This window comes from Eurypyga helias, unplaced genomic scaffold (genome assembly GCF_000690775.1).
Source record: "Eurypyga helias isolate BGI_N326 unplaced genomic scaffold, ASM69077v1 Scaffold36761, whole genome shotgun sequence".
NCBI classification, from domain to species: Eukaryota; Metazoa; Chordata; class Aves; order Eurypygiformes; family Eurypygidae; genus Eurypyga; species Eurypyga helias.
The window spans coordinates 1-19,256 of NW_010233401.1; the positions used below are offsets into that span (position 1 = coordinate 1).

Consider the following 19,256-nt stretch of genomic DNA (forward strand, 5'->3'; position numbering starts at 1 on the left):
TTGCTCTGGAGTGCAGCAAGGCTTGGGGGGCGGGCGTCTGCCAGCTGGGAAGAACGAAACGTTTCTCGTTGCCTCATGTTGAAATGTCCCCGCCTGGAAAGTGGGTGCGGGTACGCGTATAACACGCGAGTGTGTGTGCGCGCACAGTGACCAGTCGGTTGAGGAGCCCACGAAAATTACTGGCAGAAAACAACCAGTTTCGTACCAGCGGTACCCATAACTAAGGCCGTTAGAAGCTCCTTGGGACTCGCTGTCTGTTATTTCACTTCCTGGCTGCTCCCCTTCCCGCAGCAGGACTGTAGCCCCACTTGCGAGGTGCCATGCAGAGATACCCGAGGTTCCTCCCCCTAGCCCTTGGCAAGCCCTTGCCAGGCCGCCATAATCCAAACACTGGGTGTTTTTACAAATGTCTGTGAGCCAGAAATCCCCCTAGATGGGTGTCCGTCTGGAAACAAGCCCTCGTTACCACAGTACTGCTGGGAAAAGGCAGCACGGGCTGGGGGAGGAAAGGCACAGTTCCACGAGTGCTTACCTGAGCGTGGGCCTTTCGGAAAGGCATCCTGACTTTTCTCCTCATCGTCACGCCAAGTGTGTGAGGATGCACCCTGTTCCTGGAGAGCTCCAAGCACAGCGTTCATACCCATGTTGTGAAAGCCCAGCCCCAGTGGGCCGCAGTAAAAGGCTAATTACAGAACCAGGTGTGTGCTACAGGCGGTCGGTGGCAATGAACAAAAGGACATGGTCTCAAGCCACTTACAGTCTCCTCTCTGGTTTATTTCATTTCCTGTTCGGTGCAAACAACTTTTGCGCGCGTTACGTATTCTGTCTCACGCGTACGCAGGTGCGGAGGTACAGCAGAAGGTGAAAACATTCATTCTGGTTTAACACACAGTCATTTTGGTCGTGAGCGTGCGCAGCAGCCAGCAAGGGCTGCAGCTAGAGGCTTCTATAGCTCCTGTTCAGGGTATGCAGGGCGGCTGCCCTCTCACCGATTGCCTCGGTAGCTCCTCACTGCTGTGCCTTGTAGAATTACAATGTGTTTCATATACCTAATTGCAGAGTCTTGGGATAGCTTGGGTAAGTACTGAAACACAGATGGATCCACGGATGGATCTGACTTATTCCAGTTCTAATTGAAAATAAACTGTTATTGAGGCTTAAGGGAGGCTGATTTTTCTGTACTGTCTTAGATAAAATATCTTCAGTATTATGCACGGCTTGGGAATGCGTCTTGAATGAAAGGATAAAGATAGGAGGGTAAAAAGATACAGATGTAGGAGTGTGTTACTCTGTTTCTCCAGAAAGATACGGACTTGAGCTGATACTTTAGCATTAGTATTTCCTTTTAGGGGATAACCTGTTCCCCAGACAAAAAGAATTCAGTAAACTGCCTTTGTTAGTGAAACGGGGAATGGGTGAAGAGGCAGCTGAGCACGTGAGATGGGAAGAAGAGAAGGTCGTAGTGCTGAAGAGAAGGGCGGTCAGCTTGCTTCATTTTCATTGACGAAAGCAGCACCAGGAGTCTGTTGCTATCAAAACCCAGACTGAGGTGTTGTTGCTGCCGAGGAATGGTGTTTATGTAGGAATGCAAGATCACCCTGTAAAACCAGAGTCAAGTGCGGCAGTACGAGGTTCTAGTCTTGTGAACTGGTAACAAAAATTCATCAGTCCTGGTGTGTAACAGAAATAACTGAGATGGGGAACACTCGCCAGAGCTTCGTGGTCATCCACGTGTGAGTGTGTAGGGTAACACTGCTGTGAGAAGGGCGTCCTAAAATACATGAGAGGGATATTCTCCGTCACTGCTGTAGGGGAGGAATCTGATCAAATAAGCTAAAATGAGCCCAGAAGAGGTGTAGAAAAGGGCTGCTAGGGATGATGAATGGCAAGCGTGTCTGACAAAGGAGAATGAAAAGAATTTGGTTTGTTTGGCCTAAGAAGAAGATGGGATGAAGTGTTGATACATAAATGTTTCTTTTCTGGCTCCTTAGCTTAACTAATGACAATGACAACAGTAGGTATAAACGGGCACTTAATATATTTAGGCTTGAAACTTGTTTTCATTCTGTAATATTCCGTCTGTATTTTTTTAAGGCGAGGAGGGGAAGATACCTGTGTAGTTTAAAAATGAAGCGAGGTCAGGTAAAGGAGAGGATTCTCTGAATTCCAGTGACAGCAGGGAGGCTGCATTCAGTAGCTTACCCTTGGGGTAGCATACCCAAATGCACAGATTCCACTACCACAGCAGTTTTTATAATGAAAAGAAATGCACTTCTCTCTTTGCTGTTCAGTAAAGAAATGCATGAGCTACTGCTGCAAAAAAAAAAATTTAAATAGTTGGCTACAGTTTAGTGAAACTTCCTGTTTTAAATTAATCTTTTGGAGTAAGTTTTTCTGTTGCAGGAAGGCAGGAAGTCACTGAGTTCACCTGGGCTGAACCAGTAGCAAGGGTTGTGACTTCCCGTTTTCCATGTGCTTGCCCCAGCCCTTCCTGATGGCAGTATTCCTTACAAGTGTCCACGGCGTAAGAAGCTGATTGAACAGATACCCACCAGTAATTGTGGTGGGTGGCTGTTGTAGAAACAGGGGAAGTAAAGTCAGACATACAAGGAAAGGACTTGTGAGAATATCTGGAACGCTCCTGGCCAGGCAGGTTGTTGTGATCTGTGCCTGAATGTATTTCCCATATTGCCCTGTCATTTGTGGGGTTGTGATGTTAAATGTAACACCTTTGAACTACTTCTTATTAGGAATAAGGACCTGCAGTTGCTGCTTACTAAGCATATTGATCTCCTCTGCCGTGGGAGAGACCAGGCTTGGTTCTGACTTAAAGGCAAATCTTTATTTCTCCTGAAGACTTGGCGACTGGCATCTGTTCAAAGTGTTTCCAGTAAACTCAGGGTTAAAAAGTGTAACTGGGGGTAGCGAGGCTGGAATAACTAGATTTCTTTGAGTCATGTTCCTGTTTTGGGTAGTTGCTCTCGGAGGTGCAAAACCAACCACAGTAATTATTCAGCAGCGATAAGCCAGGCCTGTTTATGAGTGGGGAAAACTGCTGTCGTGGGGAAAACTGGGGTGCATAAAGATGCTTAGAAGGTTAAAGCATTACATGTGAGCTCCCTTTGGAGAGAATTATTCTGGGTTTTCTTGATGGAATGGCAGTTGATCGTTTTGGTCGAGAGGCTCTGAACTTTGCTGCTTTGAGTGTGGTGTGTCATTAACAAAACCAAACTTGCGGCAGCGTCAGCCAGTAGCAGTGCTGAGTGTGTGGAAATAGAACCAAAACATTGCTTGAAGGGATCGTGTTTTACACAGAATATCTGAGACTGAAAGATGATGTGAGGAAAAACAAAACCGTTGAAGTATCCCACTCCTGCTTCACAGTACTCCTGAAGTGCAGATGGGATGAATACTTCAGAAGCAGGGCCTGAGTCGCTCCGCACAGAGGCGTTGGGTTGTGACTAGCTGGAGGTAGGGACAAGTGGGGTGTGAGCGCTGAAGCCCGTTGTGTTCTGGCAGTCGCAGTACACTCCGTTTGCTTCACGTGGGATGACTGTTGGGCTTTGTGGATTCTTTGTTTGGTCTAACCTGCGTAAACACGAAGCAGCTGGAGATCTGCCCGAAGAAGGTAGTTAGGGAGTGACTGGTACCAAATCAACACTTCGCTGCTTACTGCCACTGCGGCCATGCTAAGGAAAATCAGGGCAGAGCTCAAACAGGGCACACTCTAGGAATTCTTCCCTCAAGAGTGGCCTTGGGGAGGCTGTCATGGACTACTGTAACTTGCTCTGGGGATGTGGTTAGCCACCTGCTCAGTCTCGGGATGTAAGGAGACTCACAGCTACTCGGAGCATCAGAGTTTTAATAGATGTCTCTTAATTTTTTGCTTAGACACAGCTGCCTGACACTTCCAGTGAGTCTTTTTCAGGTAGGATACACCTAAAGTGATGCATCATGTCTGGTTTCCATGGCTGAGGTTCTGTGTGGTTGAACGATCCGGACAATCCCACTAGTGTGTCCTTTTCACACGTATTTTTGAGTTCCTCTTTGAGCAGGTAACACTGCTTTCTCCTCTTGTGGACATGTGAAGGGCAGCGAGGCAGGTCGCATGGAAAGCACAGGTACACCAGTCGCTTCATAGCTGGGGGTTCAGAATTCACCTACCAGCCCTAACTGAGATCTGGTTTATGATCTGAAGTACATGGCAGCGTGTTCTTGGCATTCTTTGTTTTGTCACAAGCAAACTAAATATTGCCAACAGAATTCCAGAGTCAGGGGTGTGTTAAGTAGCGTGTGACTAATTTTAATGGAGCCTCAGGTAGACTGTGCTACTAACAAGTTAAAACCACATTGAATCAGCAGTATAGTGTAGCATCTGCAGGGAAAGCTTTTGGGCTCAAATAACACCAAAGACGGTTGTAATTTACTTGGGGCAGCGAGTACCTTGGTACAAGTAAATAGTTCGTTACCACCAAGCTGCTTGTAAGTTCGCTTGGTAGCTTGGGTGGTATCTGCAATCACTCAGGTGAAAAACTCCGTTTGAACTTTCAAGTAATTTCAGAAAGGTGTGTAACCTCAGCGAGCCGGAGTTGATGTGTATTCTGAACTGTCTTTAACACACAAACCGGTAGAATCACCAACTTCTCACCTGGTTCTTTTTCAGGATGGAAAACTTAATGCGCCAATAAGGAAGGGTTTGAAAACTTCACAGAAATTCTACTGCTGTCCTATTGAAGGCTGTCCTAGAGGACCAAACAGACCTTTTTCCCAGTTTTCCCTTGTAAAACAGGTATTCCTATTTCCTAAAGTATTATTTTCATACTGATGCAGTCCTGACTTGTCTGCTCCAGAGAACGTACACTTTTGCATTCTGATATGAGCAAAGCCTCTCAGAATATACCCAGAAGGTAGAATTGTGTGCAGAAACTCCACCTGGGCATATGGTTAATGAATTCACATGTTTGCATGTGGATATTGGAGGACTTCAGCCTTCTGACTGTGCAGATGCCAGTATGTTCTACTAAACTAGAATACAGTTCCTCTCCACAAATTAAAAAGATGGAGAAAGATCAGGGGGAGCCGGGGGGGAAATCACAAGAGCAACCAATAAAGGTTTAAAATGTGGCTGATGCTTTTAAACTGCCTTTTCAATTGGTTAAGAATTAAGAGGTGTTCTCTGCTTTAGTGTCAAACTGCATCTGTTTACTAGTTGCCTGTTTAAGAAAACACGTGAGACTTGCTTCTGCAGGAGTGGGTGAAGAACAGCACTCTTCTGCTGTTGCTTCCCTGCGGTAAGCTGGGGAGACCTTAGGGATGAGTGGCTCGCACTTGGGGCCGTAAATGAACAGGAAAGCTTCTGGTGTTGCTGGGAAGCTGACCTGTTTGACTTGAGACTGTGCTCAGCTGCAGATCTTTGGGAGCGTGCACATGTTGCAGTATATACTTACTATGCTCTTTGGCAAGATTCATCGATAGATTTACTAATGTCCGTAGGAAACCTCTGGTACCAGTAGGACACGCAAGTCTCTGGTTTAAGATGCACATAGCAAAAGCAGATTTGCAAACTTTAAATCCTTTCTGTTGATTGCATCAAGCTTGTAACTTATTCCTAAAGAGACTTTAAAAAAAATTGAATTCTACGCTTCAATGCTATTTAACAACTTCAAAAATGCAAATATTAATGTCTCCTCTAAACATGATTTTTCTTTTTTCCCTTGGCTGGAGGCTAATGTTTACTTTCCGTTGTCTATTCTAGCACTTTATGAAAATGCATGCGGAAAAGAAGCACAAATGTGATAAATGTAGTAACTCCTATGGTACAGAATGGTATTTGAAACGGCACGTAGAGGTCTGTGGCAAGACTTTCCAGTGTACTTGCGGGTGCCCTTATGCCAGCAGAACAGCATTACTGTCTCACATTTACAGAACGGGCCACGAAATTCCTGCAGAACACAGGTAAATGTGAAGCAGTTAAGCACTGACACTTATATTCATAAAGTCCTGTCTCCCATTTACCGGGGTTTGTCTCCTTTCTGTTGATCGAACTGGAAATAGGCTCACCTTGTTTCAGCTGTAGAGCAGTTTGCAGTTGTCTGTTGCTTTTAGCAGTTGCTGTTTTGCTGAAGGCAATTATGATTGTCTAATCAATAAGATCAGGTTTCCCCACATACCCAGCACTGCACTGCACGGCGGAAATGAGCAGTTCTTGTTGCCTCTGCTTTTGCAGCTCTGAGAGAGGAGAGGTGATTTGGAGAGGTTCACAGCTGGTAACTGTGGCGTGGAGTGCAGTTCAGTTTATTTTCTTTATAGTTCTAATAATGTTTGCAACCAGTAGTGGATTTTGGGGGAGGGGGGTGTGGGATGGTTAATGCCTATATGCATGTTTAGATTCGTAGTTGTCTGAACGTGTACAGGCATTTTGTAAGGGGTAATGTGTTTCCTGAGGCCTAGCCTGTCTGTCTTGGAGGGTCAGCTGCTGCAAAATTAACATGTTTGTGAAGGAGTGCTAATTGTATCTTCAGTCTCCTGAAGAGACACCTTTACCTGTACACTGATTTTAAGAGCACTGTCCCCTCGATGCTCAGTCTGAGTAAGCATCAAAGTAACCAATTATACGTGGCTTCAAATCAGAATGCTTAATGCACAGGGGGAAAGAAACCATCTGAACTTCCACCCCCTTTAAGGAGTAGGTCTCCTTCAAAGAGGTAACCTTTCTTCTTTTTAACATGGGACAGTGAGGAATGAAATTTTACAAAACTGAAGTTCATGGACTTCCTTTTAATTGGGGTTAGTTGTCTTCTAATATCCCCCCTCATCTGTGACTTCAGTTTCTATTTTCAGTGCAGTGACTCAAGAACGGAAGGCAGATGTTTTGTGCTTGAATGGAATATAAATTATTGATCTCGTGTTTACAGGGATCCTCCTAGTAAGAAAAGGAAAATGGAAACCTCTGTGCATAATCAGCAGTTGGCAGAGAAAGCAAACGAGACGTTCATCAGTACACACAACCAGAACCCTGGCGCTCAGGAATCGGAGTCCTCTGAAGGGAAACTAGTGGCCTCTCTTGAAGGCTCCTGCAGTTCCAACTTCACGAACCAGATGCAGCCAAAGTGTGCACCGAAGATGCTTTTACCAAAGCCCAAGGTGGCTTTGGTTAAACTGCCAGTGATGCAGCTTGCTCACTTGCCCGTGTACGTATCTGCACCCGACTCTTCCGTCAAACCTGCGGTGGTGGCTGTGGATAATCAAGGTTCAGTTTTAAGTACTGTTCATTTATTGCCTCAGTCGATAGGAATTCTGATCCCAGCACTGGAGGCAGAAACACTTGTGTTTAAAGACAGCATGCCTGTTTCGAAAGTGACAAATTCTGGTGATCCTGAACCAGTCAGCACTGGCATACAAGTTGACTTGGATAAGGTCACATCAAATCACACAGGGCAAGAGCTGGGGAATGTTTGTCACAAGAATAAAATCTCTTCAATAAATATACAGACTGACTTGTCTTACATTTCACAGAACTTTGTGCCAGCTGCAGCCTGGACTCCCGGTTCTTCCGTGTCCTCTTGCTCTCAGACAGATCTGTCATTCAGCTCGCAGGTTTCGTTACCCATCAGCGTACAGACACAGACGCTGCTGCCTGCTTCCAAACTGACTTCATCCATAGCTGCTCAGACTGATGCCTTTAGTCAGGTGTGTTTTCCAGCGTGTGGCATTTCTAGGGAGACGCAGACCAGCAGGACGCAGGACGCTGTGGATGGGAGGGTGCAAATGGACCAGGCTGTAATGTCCAGTGACATCTTTGACAACGTTCATTCATCATACAGTGCTTCTACTCACATTGAACTTCCAGAAAACAATTTAATGCCTGCAAATATAGATCAAACCCTGCTACAAAGGAGTAACTGCAAGAGCCTGAATCAAGATACAGTGAAGTCTGTCTCCCTTATCAGCTTCAATACGCAGACTAATATACTTCCACCTCAAAACACGACGGATAATCAGACACAGACAATGGACCTACTGAGTGATCTGGAAAACATCTTCTCAGGAAACATGTCTGGCCAGACACTGGATAATCGTGGCCTGTTGTCTGAGACGAGTTCTAACGGGGACACGCATCTGCCAGCAGGTCCCTCGCAGAGCACAGGAATAGACTTTGACATTGAGGAGTTCTTTTCAGCATCCAATATCCAAACTCAGACTGAAGAGAGCGAGCTTGGTACCCTGAACCCTGAGCCCGTTTTGGAGTCACTGGACATTGAAACTCAGACTGATTTCTTATTTTCAGATAGTGCCACTCAGTCATACAGCTGCCGAGGAAATTCTAACTTCCTAGGTTTGGAGATGTTTGATACGCAGACACAGACAGACTTGAATTTCTTTCTGGACAGTAATACCCACCTGCCTTTAGGAAGCATTCTGAAGCAGTCTAGTTTCTCCATGAGTACTGACTCCTCTGATACAGAAACCCAGACAGAACTTTATCCAGCTACTAAAAGTATACCTGCTCCAAATATTGAAAGCAAAGTCCAGCTCAGCAGCGCTGAAACACAGACTATGGATAGCTGCTTTGAGAATCTGGGGAGTTTATTCCTTACCAGCAATGAGACACAGACCGCAATGGATGACTTCCTTCTGGCTGACCTAGCCTGGAATACAATGGAGTCCCAGTTCAGTTCAGTAGAAACACAGACCTGCGAAGAGCTGTGCTCCTTGTTTCAGAGCTCTGACAAGCCCAGCCACTGAGTACTACATAACACAACTCCTTCCTGTGGTTTGGAATTAAGTTATTGGGGTGGGAGAGATGGGCTGGCCAAGTTACACACTTTGCGTTACTGAATGTAGTTGTCCTGAGCAGCTGGCCTAAGAGACTTTCCATGCCGAAGGTTCTCTGCTGAATATGTAACTTCACGTAAGCTACGTGTACATAAAGGGGGAGAGAGGGGCTGTAACATGTTAACGTACATTTGAACCTTAAAAAAAAAACCAGTTGTGGTGCCTATGTTTGTTCCTCAGTCGTCTTTACAAAGCTAGTACTGCTTTCATGGCAACAGAAGAACTTTTAGACTTGTTATCCCTGGCTTACATACAGGGTTCCATTGGGCTGGATCAAAACCCTGACCTGTCCAACTCAGATGGTTCCCTGAACTTACAGGGAGGATTCTGTTAGTGTGAGCTACTTCTGTTTACTTGTTTCAGTAGCTTTATTTTAAATCCGGCATGAACATAGTAAGCCGAATTGTCTCCTTTTGCTGTGTGCCTTCACAGCTCTTTCTCCTGCATAAGTTGGTGTTTTCCAAATACCTGTCAAACACACTAGACACATACAGACTCTCGAATCGTTGAACATATTTATTATTAAAAATATAGAAAGCAGTACTTTTTAATTTTTTTTCCCTGAGTGGCACTGATGCCCTTTGAAGGGTAGGAACAGAACTTGGAATACATCATTATAGGGAAAATTAGTGTGTTATCCTTTTAGCTAGTGTAGTAAATGGGACTAACATTTTGGAATCTTCAGGAGGGATTTTCTTAAATTATTTGTGACTGTGAAATGCAAACATTACAGTGTGTGTGCCTCGAAGACTGGAATACTTAGTTTTCACTGGAATTCTCCTGGCTTTGTTAAGATACAAGTTGGGAAATCTTACAGGGGTTTATACCCCTGTTACCTAACAGAAACCTTTAGAAATGGGAAATCAAATTCTCTAAAATACTCATTCACCTACACTCCTGGTTTTGGACTTAGCACTTCCAAAACCAGTTGGAATCTGTACAGCAGAGCTGGGAGATCAGCTCACAGAAACCCTGTCAGAACAGCCGTCTCCTGCTTTTGCACATTGATCTGCAGCCCTCAGTTCCTGCAGCTCTTCGAGAGATTTTCTGAGTACGGGCAGATTCAAACAAACTGATTTTTCAGAGAAGAAATGTGTAACCTCTTGGAATTCTGTTTTCTTAATATTCATCTTGCCCCTTGTACCATTGTTTGCAGTTATTTTTCATTTGCATGGGGAAAAAAAAAAGCATCAGTTGTGAATGTATGTTGGAATCTGGCCTTAACTACTTTTTATGTCTTACACCTGCAAAATGTGGGCCTCTGGTTCTGTCCTTTGTTAACCTTAAATGAAGGGAGAAACTGCTTTGTGTCCGGTTCCTGGGCCTGTAACAGACTCTACTGCTCCGTTGTGAGAGGAGAGGTGGTGGCTGTGTATTTATCGGGCAGCCCATCCGTCAGTGTCCAAGCCTTAGTTTCTGAAGACTCGCTGTGTGCTACCCTTAACTCTGACGTGGGAGTTAAGTTACTCATCCCTTGCAGCTAGCTTGTTTTGTTGGAAATGAGCAATACCTTTCGAGTTTTTGTCTCTTTCTACTACTCTCTGTAAATTGCCATAGTTAACGTGCTAATATGCTAAGCCTCTCCACTTTTACTGGAAATAATCTCTTCAGATTAACCCTGAAACTCATATTTTCCTCCTGAAACCACAGCTGTGTTGCCTGTTTAATTTTTCAGCGTTTCAAACGCTTCTGGTCTTTGGCTGAGGAAACCACAGAGAGGAATCTTGGGGCTCCCCCAGGAGTGCAGTCATTTTGCTTTTGGGAAAGTGCCCCCAGGGTTCTGATCTGAAAGATGGGACACACTGAGAAAAGGAAGGCATCGCTTGTAGTTCCGCTTCTCCTGAAGATACGACTGATTCGTATTTACCTGCCTCCTTAGAAACTGAGAAGTAAGATAAATGACAAAATTAGGTTAATTTATTCTCTTATGATGTTTTTCTAGTACTGTTGCATCTTTGGGTTTTAAAGTGTTTTTCCTTCTTCTTTCTTCCCCTGGCTGGAATACCAGAGAGCACGTCTTCACACATGGGCTGTGATGGTGCGAGTTGTCTGTACTGACACACGAAAGAGAAGCAGTCACTACGAATCTGGCTCCCAGAGTACTACTTTAAAGGACTTTGGGGGTTTGGGAAAACTGCGTTTTCCACCGCTGTAGAAGGCAGAAGTGGGAAACACTTCATTAGCCCTGAATTTAGCAAGTCGGTCTTTTTTCTGCAGGAGAAGGAACCTTAAGTGATGAGGAGCAGAGTTACCGGCGGCTTTGGGTTGTAGCCGTTGGAGAGACCGGCTAGCACTTCAAGAACTTTGAAACCCTTTTCCAGTCAGAACGAGACTTGCCGTGTTCTGACGGTGGAAGCCAAAGCTCTTAACGGCAGTGACGATCAGAGGAAAACTAAGGTTTGTGTGGACACACTCTTACAGTGTCATCGTGACGCGTTTATGGAACTTCGTAATCAAAAGTATGCGTGAGTTTTGTGTGTTTTACTGGAACGTGCAAATGCCATTCCCTTCCCTCATCCTACGGGTTTAAAATAGTTTGAACTTTAGGTGAACACAGTACTACAGCAGGAAATTATTTATTGAAAGTGCAGTATTAAGACATGAAATCTGTCTGTGTTGACTTAGGGAAGTGGCTCGTTCTGACCAAAATTAACTTCTTTCTTCACAAATTTGGTTCTCCATAAATTATTGATAAAAATCAGGAACCGGTTTGGATCCTGTGTTGTTGGTGGGTGTTGCTCAGTTGGGATTTATTACCTATTTTTGTGAAAGTGAGAAGACTACAACCAGACTTCTTAGTTTGCTGAATCCCTCAGTAAACGTGGTCTGAAATGCTGCTTCTGCATAGTACAAATTCTTCAAACAAGTTCTTTAAAGCAGCTGATCTTGTATTTTGGCCATTGCTTTAAAAATAAACCTCTATCAGAACTGTTTCTCAGTAGTACTAAAATGATACTTATCTCCCTTTTCTGCAGTTTGTCTCTGATTTTCAAGGCACTGTCTGTTGTCAGTATTGGTCAGCAGCGACTTAGGATTTTGCTTATTCCCTTTCCTGTCCTCTGCTGCCATTTGAGTGGCTGTACAAACAGAAACATCAGATTCTTCATAGTCTCTAGCACCAGTTCTTATCTGGAAGTGATGCTAATGTTACTTGTACTTACTCTGCATTTCCTGCTTAATTCTGTTGTGCTGCGATGGCTGGATCTTGATCTGGATGCCCGTCTCATGCTGCTCTCAAACTGAGTCAGCAGTTTTGTAGTTGCACTTGAGCTCTTCTTCAGTATATAGAAAAAAGAAAAACAAATGAAAGAGCAAATCTGGGACGTGCATTCTATGAGATCAGCACAAAACAGCTGAGAAATGAGAGGTCTGTCTGCTGCCTTCCGTGTTTGTTTGCCACAGTGCTAAGTTTGTATGGCAGCTGATGTATGTTTCTGCTTTTGGCTTTATTTGCATCTATTTCCGCTAATCTCCTTGTAAATACTTCTTTCTGCTTTGGGTAGGGAGGGAATCTGCCCCCAACTCTTAATGGCAGCCTACAGAAAGTGGGAATTGAAAGTCAAAGTCTACTAATGCTACGTATTCTTAGCTATGCAAAGCTGTCTAGAAAATTGTCACTTCCAAAGGGTAGGAAATCTTAAATATATATCTGTATACTTGCAGCTGTGAATTACACAGCTGTGAAACAAGCCTTGTGAGACCTCCTCTGGTTTTGAACAATTCAATCAGTGACTGTAACTTAATGTCTGTAACTGACACTCCTTAGGAATTTTTGTTCCAAGGCACACACAGTTTCCCAGTTACTCACATGATTGTGTAGAGGCAAGAGAACAGAGAGACGACTGCCTTCCACTGTTTTAAATCCTTTCCCTGCCAACACGCGTGCTTAGTCAGGCCTGAACTGATGGTTTTGTGGGTCTGGGTAGAGATGTACGAGTTGGCAGGATTGGGATCTTGGGGTGTTAGGGATTTTTCCATAGCCTTTCAGAGGTAGGGTAGGTCAAGAGGACTAATGCGTACTGAGTCACCGTAGGGTGCTCAGCTTGGAAAAGCATATTACTGAAATGACAGCTCGGAGGTGAACCAAATATACTTGCCTTTATCGTTGAGGTTGTACAACTTCCTTTGCTTTAATCTATTTCTGATGTGTTTTTTTAAATGTGATCTTATTGTACAGTTTACTGTTCCAAATACAGTCACACCAAAATGTTGTTAACGTTCTGGGCCTCGCTACCTGTTTAGTTCATCTTTGGTTTGAGGTGCTGCGCTGCTTGTGTTCCTACAACAGACTTGACAGGATGAGGATAGGGCTGTTCAGTGGCGGGAAGCAAACATGCATCTTCGCTTTTTTTGGTTGGATTTCTTTTAACAGTTGGTGTGAATTTCAGTGTGTGCTAGACGGGCTTGCCGCGGAGAGCACGGCTGTGTTTTCTGGTGCAAATGCCATTGCTGTGCAACAAAGAATGAAGGAACTGCACTCGCTCCCGGCACTGCCTTGCAGTCAGGTTGAGGCTCTCTGTTCCTGCGTGTGACTCTTCCACTTCACTGAAAATGGGACCGACAGCCTGGCACAGTGAAACTCCTGAAGAAACTGCTGATTAAACCACAGAAATCCTTTACTTCTCATTCTGTCTCATATATTGGCTTTACAGCAGTATCTTCCATGTAACCAGCAATGGAATTGATGAGTTGTGATGATGTGAACTGTACATTGCACAACCACCAGTGCTTAACACGCATGCTCCAAGCACTCGCATGCAGAGCTGCACTGACAGTCCTGTCTGCAGGTGTTGGCAAGTGCATCTATGATAAAGCTAGATATGAAAGCCATATTTTTTTCAGCTTACAGAATTCAACATCTGATTGTGATCTAATTTAAACTTGTAATTATTTGGAGTGGATGAGTAACAAACCTCATGGGTGAGCCTTTCCCAAAGCATGTGTGGGCTAATCTCAGTAAGGCTGAGAAATGTGCTTAAAATATTTTTCTTCTCATCGCTGGTGGGATTTTGATCTAGTGGACAAATTTAGTTTTCAAAGGACGTCCACGTTTAGTTCTTGCTATTTAAGGCAGTAAACTTGCAACGAGCAGGCAAAGGCAAGCATTCATTTCTTAGACCTCTTTTACAAGTGACAATCCCAAAGAAGGAATGTTGTCCTGGTACTTGTGAAAGTGTTACGTATATTAATGCATGCAGAGAAAACCTTGTGCCAAATACTGTTTCTTATTTCCCTCTGTTGGAAACTGGAGTGTTACACAAAGCTACTAGTAAGTTATTCACAAGTCCGGAAAGGTTTTGTTCACAAATGAAGCACTTAGTCCTGTAAATTATACATATTTTGGAATAAAGATAACTTCAGTCCATTTTTCCGTCTGTTTTAATGGCTGTGATCTACCCACAGAGGCACGGGGTATTCAGTGCCTGTTAGCAAGTACCCCCCACTGCTCCTCAACACCTCGCCTTTTAAAAGCTAGGTGTCTTCTCAATTGGTAGAGATTTTGTAATTTAAAACTGCCCTTGCCCTTGTCAGTCCTTGGTCTCCAAAGGCTGCCAAAGTTTTCCTGCCTAGTCTCAGTGAATACTGGGAAGTCTAAACGCGCAGCACAAATGGCATCAGAACATCAAGATGCTACGTTTCATAGACCTGGGACAAATCTGGTCTCTGCGTTAGTGAACCTACGCATGGACGTTGGTGGGGAGCTGATGCACACGGGCAGGGCTGGATTCTGCTGAGCAGAGCGTCCTGGCTGGCTGCACTCGTGCTCCGTCTCAAACCGCCCGGCAGTACCTGCAGAAGTTCACCTCCAGTCACCCTGTAGGCACATGGAACACCTCTACACTTGCCGCACACTGACAGACGTCGCTCTTCTACAGCAGGCTGTCTGGGGAGGATTACCCTGCGTTCACCACCCGGCCCTCCTGCAGCTGTCAACATCTGGAGAGTCAGAAGTACCACGTATTCTGCCATTACCCACACATGTGTGTACAGTGCAGAGCAGGTGAACGAGCAGGTGCTCCTCGACCGAGAGTTGGTCTGTGCCGTTACCCCAGCTACAGTCAGGAAGGAGGCATCCTCTGGCGTGCAGCAGCCTGCTGTTCTCAGTCCCCCCTACGCTGAGGTGTTTGCCCAGGGCAGCGTTCAGCCCTAGTGGTAGCAAAACATGGAAGGTATTCCCGGAGGGGAGTATGCCATGAGTATCTAGAAACAAAATTCCTCCTCAGAGCATTTAAAAGTAGGAGTCAAATGGGTAAGATGCTGACTATCGTGTTAGGAATACTAGCCCTGTTCCTATCATAGGGATGATTCTGCTTTGCTTAGGCTGTTACTTCAGGCTTTTCATTATTCAGCCCAGATTTGGCCCATCGACCCAGGTCAGATACTTTGACAGACTGATCCTCATGAAATGGCCTAAAAGGCAGGACAAGCTCTAACTCTCGGTTGAGATGATGGAGAAGAGGATGGCTGTTAGAGATCAGGGAAGCCTCATGTATTTTTTAACTACTTTCTTGTTTGCTGTTGCTGAGAATCCACTTATTTCTTCTGCTGGCAGTGAAAGCATCCCTGAGCGGTCTGTGTTTAGTGCCTGAATTTCCTCCACTTAAAGAAAGTGCATGCTGGCAGGGTGACTGCGTTCTGTCGAACAATGCAATTACAGGCAGATTTTCTTTCTGGCTCCAGGATTTGACAGCGAGTCTGCTGGAATCAGTCCTTTGGAAGTTTGGACCTAAAACAAAAGGAGAACAATGTTGACTTAACTTTCAGGTGTTCCATAATTGTGTTTTTACATTGTAGTCAACAATTCCCTTTTCACTTGTTTTGTATTGGCACCTTGACTAGAGGAAGCTGACCACTTTCTAGCTGATCCAGGCTTTAAGTGTATTTCCTTTCCTTGGACGGGAATGGCTTATTCTTGGGAAAACATACCTGTCAACAAGAAGCTGCTGCTTCCTGTGCTAGAAGAATCCAGTGTGTTCAAGGGCATGTATCTTCATTAAGCTAATGATGGCTTAAGAGCGTGTATTCGTTTATGTTTTAGCTATCAGCTTCTCTGGCCCTCTGCTACAGGCCTTGCAGTCATCTGCGAGCGTGGCTTTTAGAAATATTATCTGGTATCAGGTTGTGCTAAAACCCCTGATGTGTCTGACTTGACAGTTTCAAAAACCTCAGCAAAAATCCTGTCTGGCATGAAACACTGGAAAACGGGGGAATAAAGTTTATAATTTTCTCTGTAACCTTAAACTTCTTTTCTTTTTGTACTCCTAAAGAATTTACTAGCTGTTTGCAATGGCTGCAACTTGTAATTACTGTAACGAACATGTTTGGCTTTACTTAGTGTTAATTGGTAACGCAGTTGCTTTTTCAGGTCTCTCACTGAAGCTGCAGTATTTCAGTTGTCTGCATGGCAGAGGCTACCTTCTCCCCTGCTAGACCGTGGAAAATGTTACTAGTTTCACAGACACATGCTTGTTTGAACTTTCTATTTCGTGGGAAACAGGACTGAAACAAGTGTGCGTGGATTTATTTACCTTGGGGCTGTTTGAGAAGGATCCTGCTGTTGTGGAGCTTGCATTCTGTATCTGTGAAAAACAGGATTAGAAAACTTGTCACCCTAAGGGGAAGGGTACAAAGGAGGGAAGAAAATGGTATGTTGGAGGGTGTCTCTCCTGTCAGAACGGTACTGTGTTGTGTGACCCAGCACCACAAGCAGCCAGCCATCAGGACAAGATACTACAACAAAAATCATGTGTTTCCTGGTAATGAACAACCAGGATGGAGTTTGTCTCCAGACAGTCATTGGCTGAGATTTTCAGGTATCCAGAGTATGGAAAGAGATAAAGATACAAATAGATCATGGTAACAATGATAATGGCCTTTATTTTTAATAGAGCTTTGTAACTTTTTAATAGGTTCTTCACAACTTGCAACAAAATACCAAACAGGTACAAAAAATGACTGCCACGTCAAATTGAAGTCTTTAGCTTTTGTTCTTCAGGAAGAGGGAAGGCATTCAGAAGGCAGTAATCCTGACAGCAGCCCCGTGCTCTTTCCGGCACAGGGCCTCACTGCTCGCCGTGCAGTTGGCTGCATTCCTCCCTCCCATACACCGGCACCGTCACTTGAAAAATCATATTTGCTGCCAGAAAATAGTGGCCCTGTTCTGACCCTTATACTCTGCACCTTGAGCTGATAGCCACTCTCCTTAAAGATGCTTCTTAGAGAATTCTAACGTGCTTTCTATACAAATGAGAGTTTTAAAAGATTTCCAGATTTCCCTAAGCAATTCCCAGGACAATTTCTGTGGGGAGACATACCAAGCTGCTTGGAGCTGTTACTTAACACGAGCCCCCAGCTCCTGCCGCCTTCTCGAGGGATCGTTTCACATGAGTACGGGGTGAAGAGGGAAAACCATCACATCCTGCCATTTTTTTTAATGAATAAACACGATTGTTTAGACACAGAATATGTATCACCTGTTCTACTGAAGCTATGCCTCTACAAGTGATTATTCTTTAGCTCTGAGGTGGAGATACCTGAAGATAAACACAATTAAAAGACTGATGCCAAAAAACTACTCACAACTACATTCATGCACATGTTTATTAGTAAAGAAATCAATGTAAAAAGACATTGAATTTCTCCATCTGTTTTAAAGTTGAAACCATATGCTCCTGGGAGCCTGACACTGGCCTTCCCTGCTGAAGGGCACGTTGCAGTGACTCTGTCCTGAATGCTGACCCGAATTGGGCAGGGCCTGCAGCTACCTGTGTATCTATGGAAAGACTGCTATTTTGGATTTTGTTTAAGGCAAAACCAGGAGAGAACTTGATCTGAAAATCCCTCATTTAGATGAGATGAAACAAGAGTAAGTGAATACCATGTCTGCTTCCCAGGTCATTTCCATTTCTTTTAGGTGCCAGATTAGCAAGGAATGTATGCACATGTTTGTCTGTGAAGCTCAATAGGTTTTGGCACTGTTTAAGTTAAGAATGTTATTAAATGCCTCCTGGAGTAGGCATGGATTTAAGCATGTTCCTCGAGTTGGGCACTGCTGCAGCGCTGGGCAGCACGGAATGTCAAATTACTGTGCTGGCTACTGTAGCCACTCAGACCGAACCTAAAGCAGAGGTGGTGCTTCATCCCCAGAACAAGCTAGTGAAGGCTCTAATGAATCTATCTTATGGTCAGGAAGAAGCTAAACCTGCATGGAAGTAACTGGTGTTCATCAGCTTACGATGCTATCAGTAGCATCTACAAAAATACAAATATCCACGTTGCTCACAAACAATTATTTTTTTTTCCTCACAGTCTAACAAGCTTTGGAAAAGGCATGAAATTCCACTATAGAAGTGTTGGGTCAGTCAGACGGCACCGCAGCGTGGCTGGCTGTTAAGGGAGGTTGTGCAGGAAGCAGGGCAACCGCCTTCATTTTAGATGTTTCCCTCCTTGACGTCAACATACCCGTCCCGCCAGTACTGGTTACAGAGCACTGATGTCATCGTTGGGTACGCTGCTGGTGGTTTGGGGGTGGACTCTGCACACAGGCATGATGACTGTTCTTTTTAAAAAGGATTAGACCTGCTCACAGTACTTTTATCTGGTGTAAGAGCACAGTGCCAGTATCACTGCTCAGCATCTTCTTGCAGGAGTGAGACCTTTGTGTGGCTTGAGATAAACGACAATTCACTCATTTCTGCTTTTTCCCCCTCACTTCATCATTCACGATGTCGGCTCCTTTTTACCCTTCTGCTCTGCTGCTTTAGCATTGTGTCTACAGGAAACAATTTCAACTGAAGTACCATTAAGCATCTGCTGAGAGAGAGTGGCTTTTGTGTAATTCCAGGAAGGGTCTGAAAAATCCTTGGAGAGGCATCTTTCACAGGTGGAAGTACTCGTGAAGACTTAAAGATTCAGAGCCATTTGGATCAAGCACATTGATCTCTTTCTGCCTTACAGATGCTGGTAATCTCTGGGCTTTTTCACATCTTCCGGGTCCCACAGACTGTGCTCTTTCTCGTGGCAGGTTCTCCGTTTCACCTGGGACTGTTTGAGCAGTGTAACCCGTGAGGTATTTCCCTCTTAATGCCGTATGTTTTAGGACAACAGTCAGACTTGCTGGAACGGGCCGAAATCTCTTCTGAAGCTGCATCAGCGCTGGCACCTGCGCCTGATGGCTGATTTCTGGTGGGCCTGGCTTCCAGACCTGTGCTGTTGTCGGTGGAGCAAAATGGAAACCGCGGGCAGTTGCCATTGCCTTCGACTTCTGCAGCTATTGCAGCTGGGAGTGGGCCAGCGGGTGGGTGTTACCGCACCCGGCAACAGCGAAACTCGGCGGACCCACGCCGAGAGGAATAGTCACGGCTGGGGTAATGGCACACTCGCGCCCCCGCCTCCCCGTTAAGGCGGCCGGGCGCCCCCTC

At 44.8% G+C, this 19,256-nt stretch overlaps 1 protein-coding gene across 1 annotated transcript; it reads left to right on the top strand.

Moving 5' to 3' along the window:
- The first annotated feature begins 635 nt into the window (after positions 1–635).
- ATMIN (ATM interactor) lies at positions 636–8,745 on the top strand. Its single transcript, XM_010161727.1, has 5 exons — positions 636–658; positions 2,892–2,901; positions 4,664–4,789; positions 5,756–5,955; positions 6,915–8,745. Exons 4-5 carry the CDS (start codon positions 5,762–5,764, stop codon positions 8,743–8,745), a joined length of 2,025 nt encoding a protein of 674 aa, XP_010160029.1. The 5' UTR covers positions 636–658; positions 2,892–2,901; positions 4,664–4,789; positions 5,756–5,761.
- Positions 8,746–19,256: the final 10,511 nt, after the last annotated feature.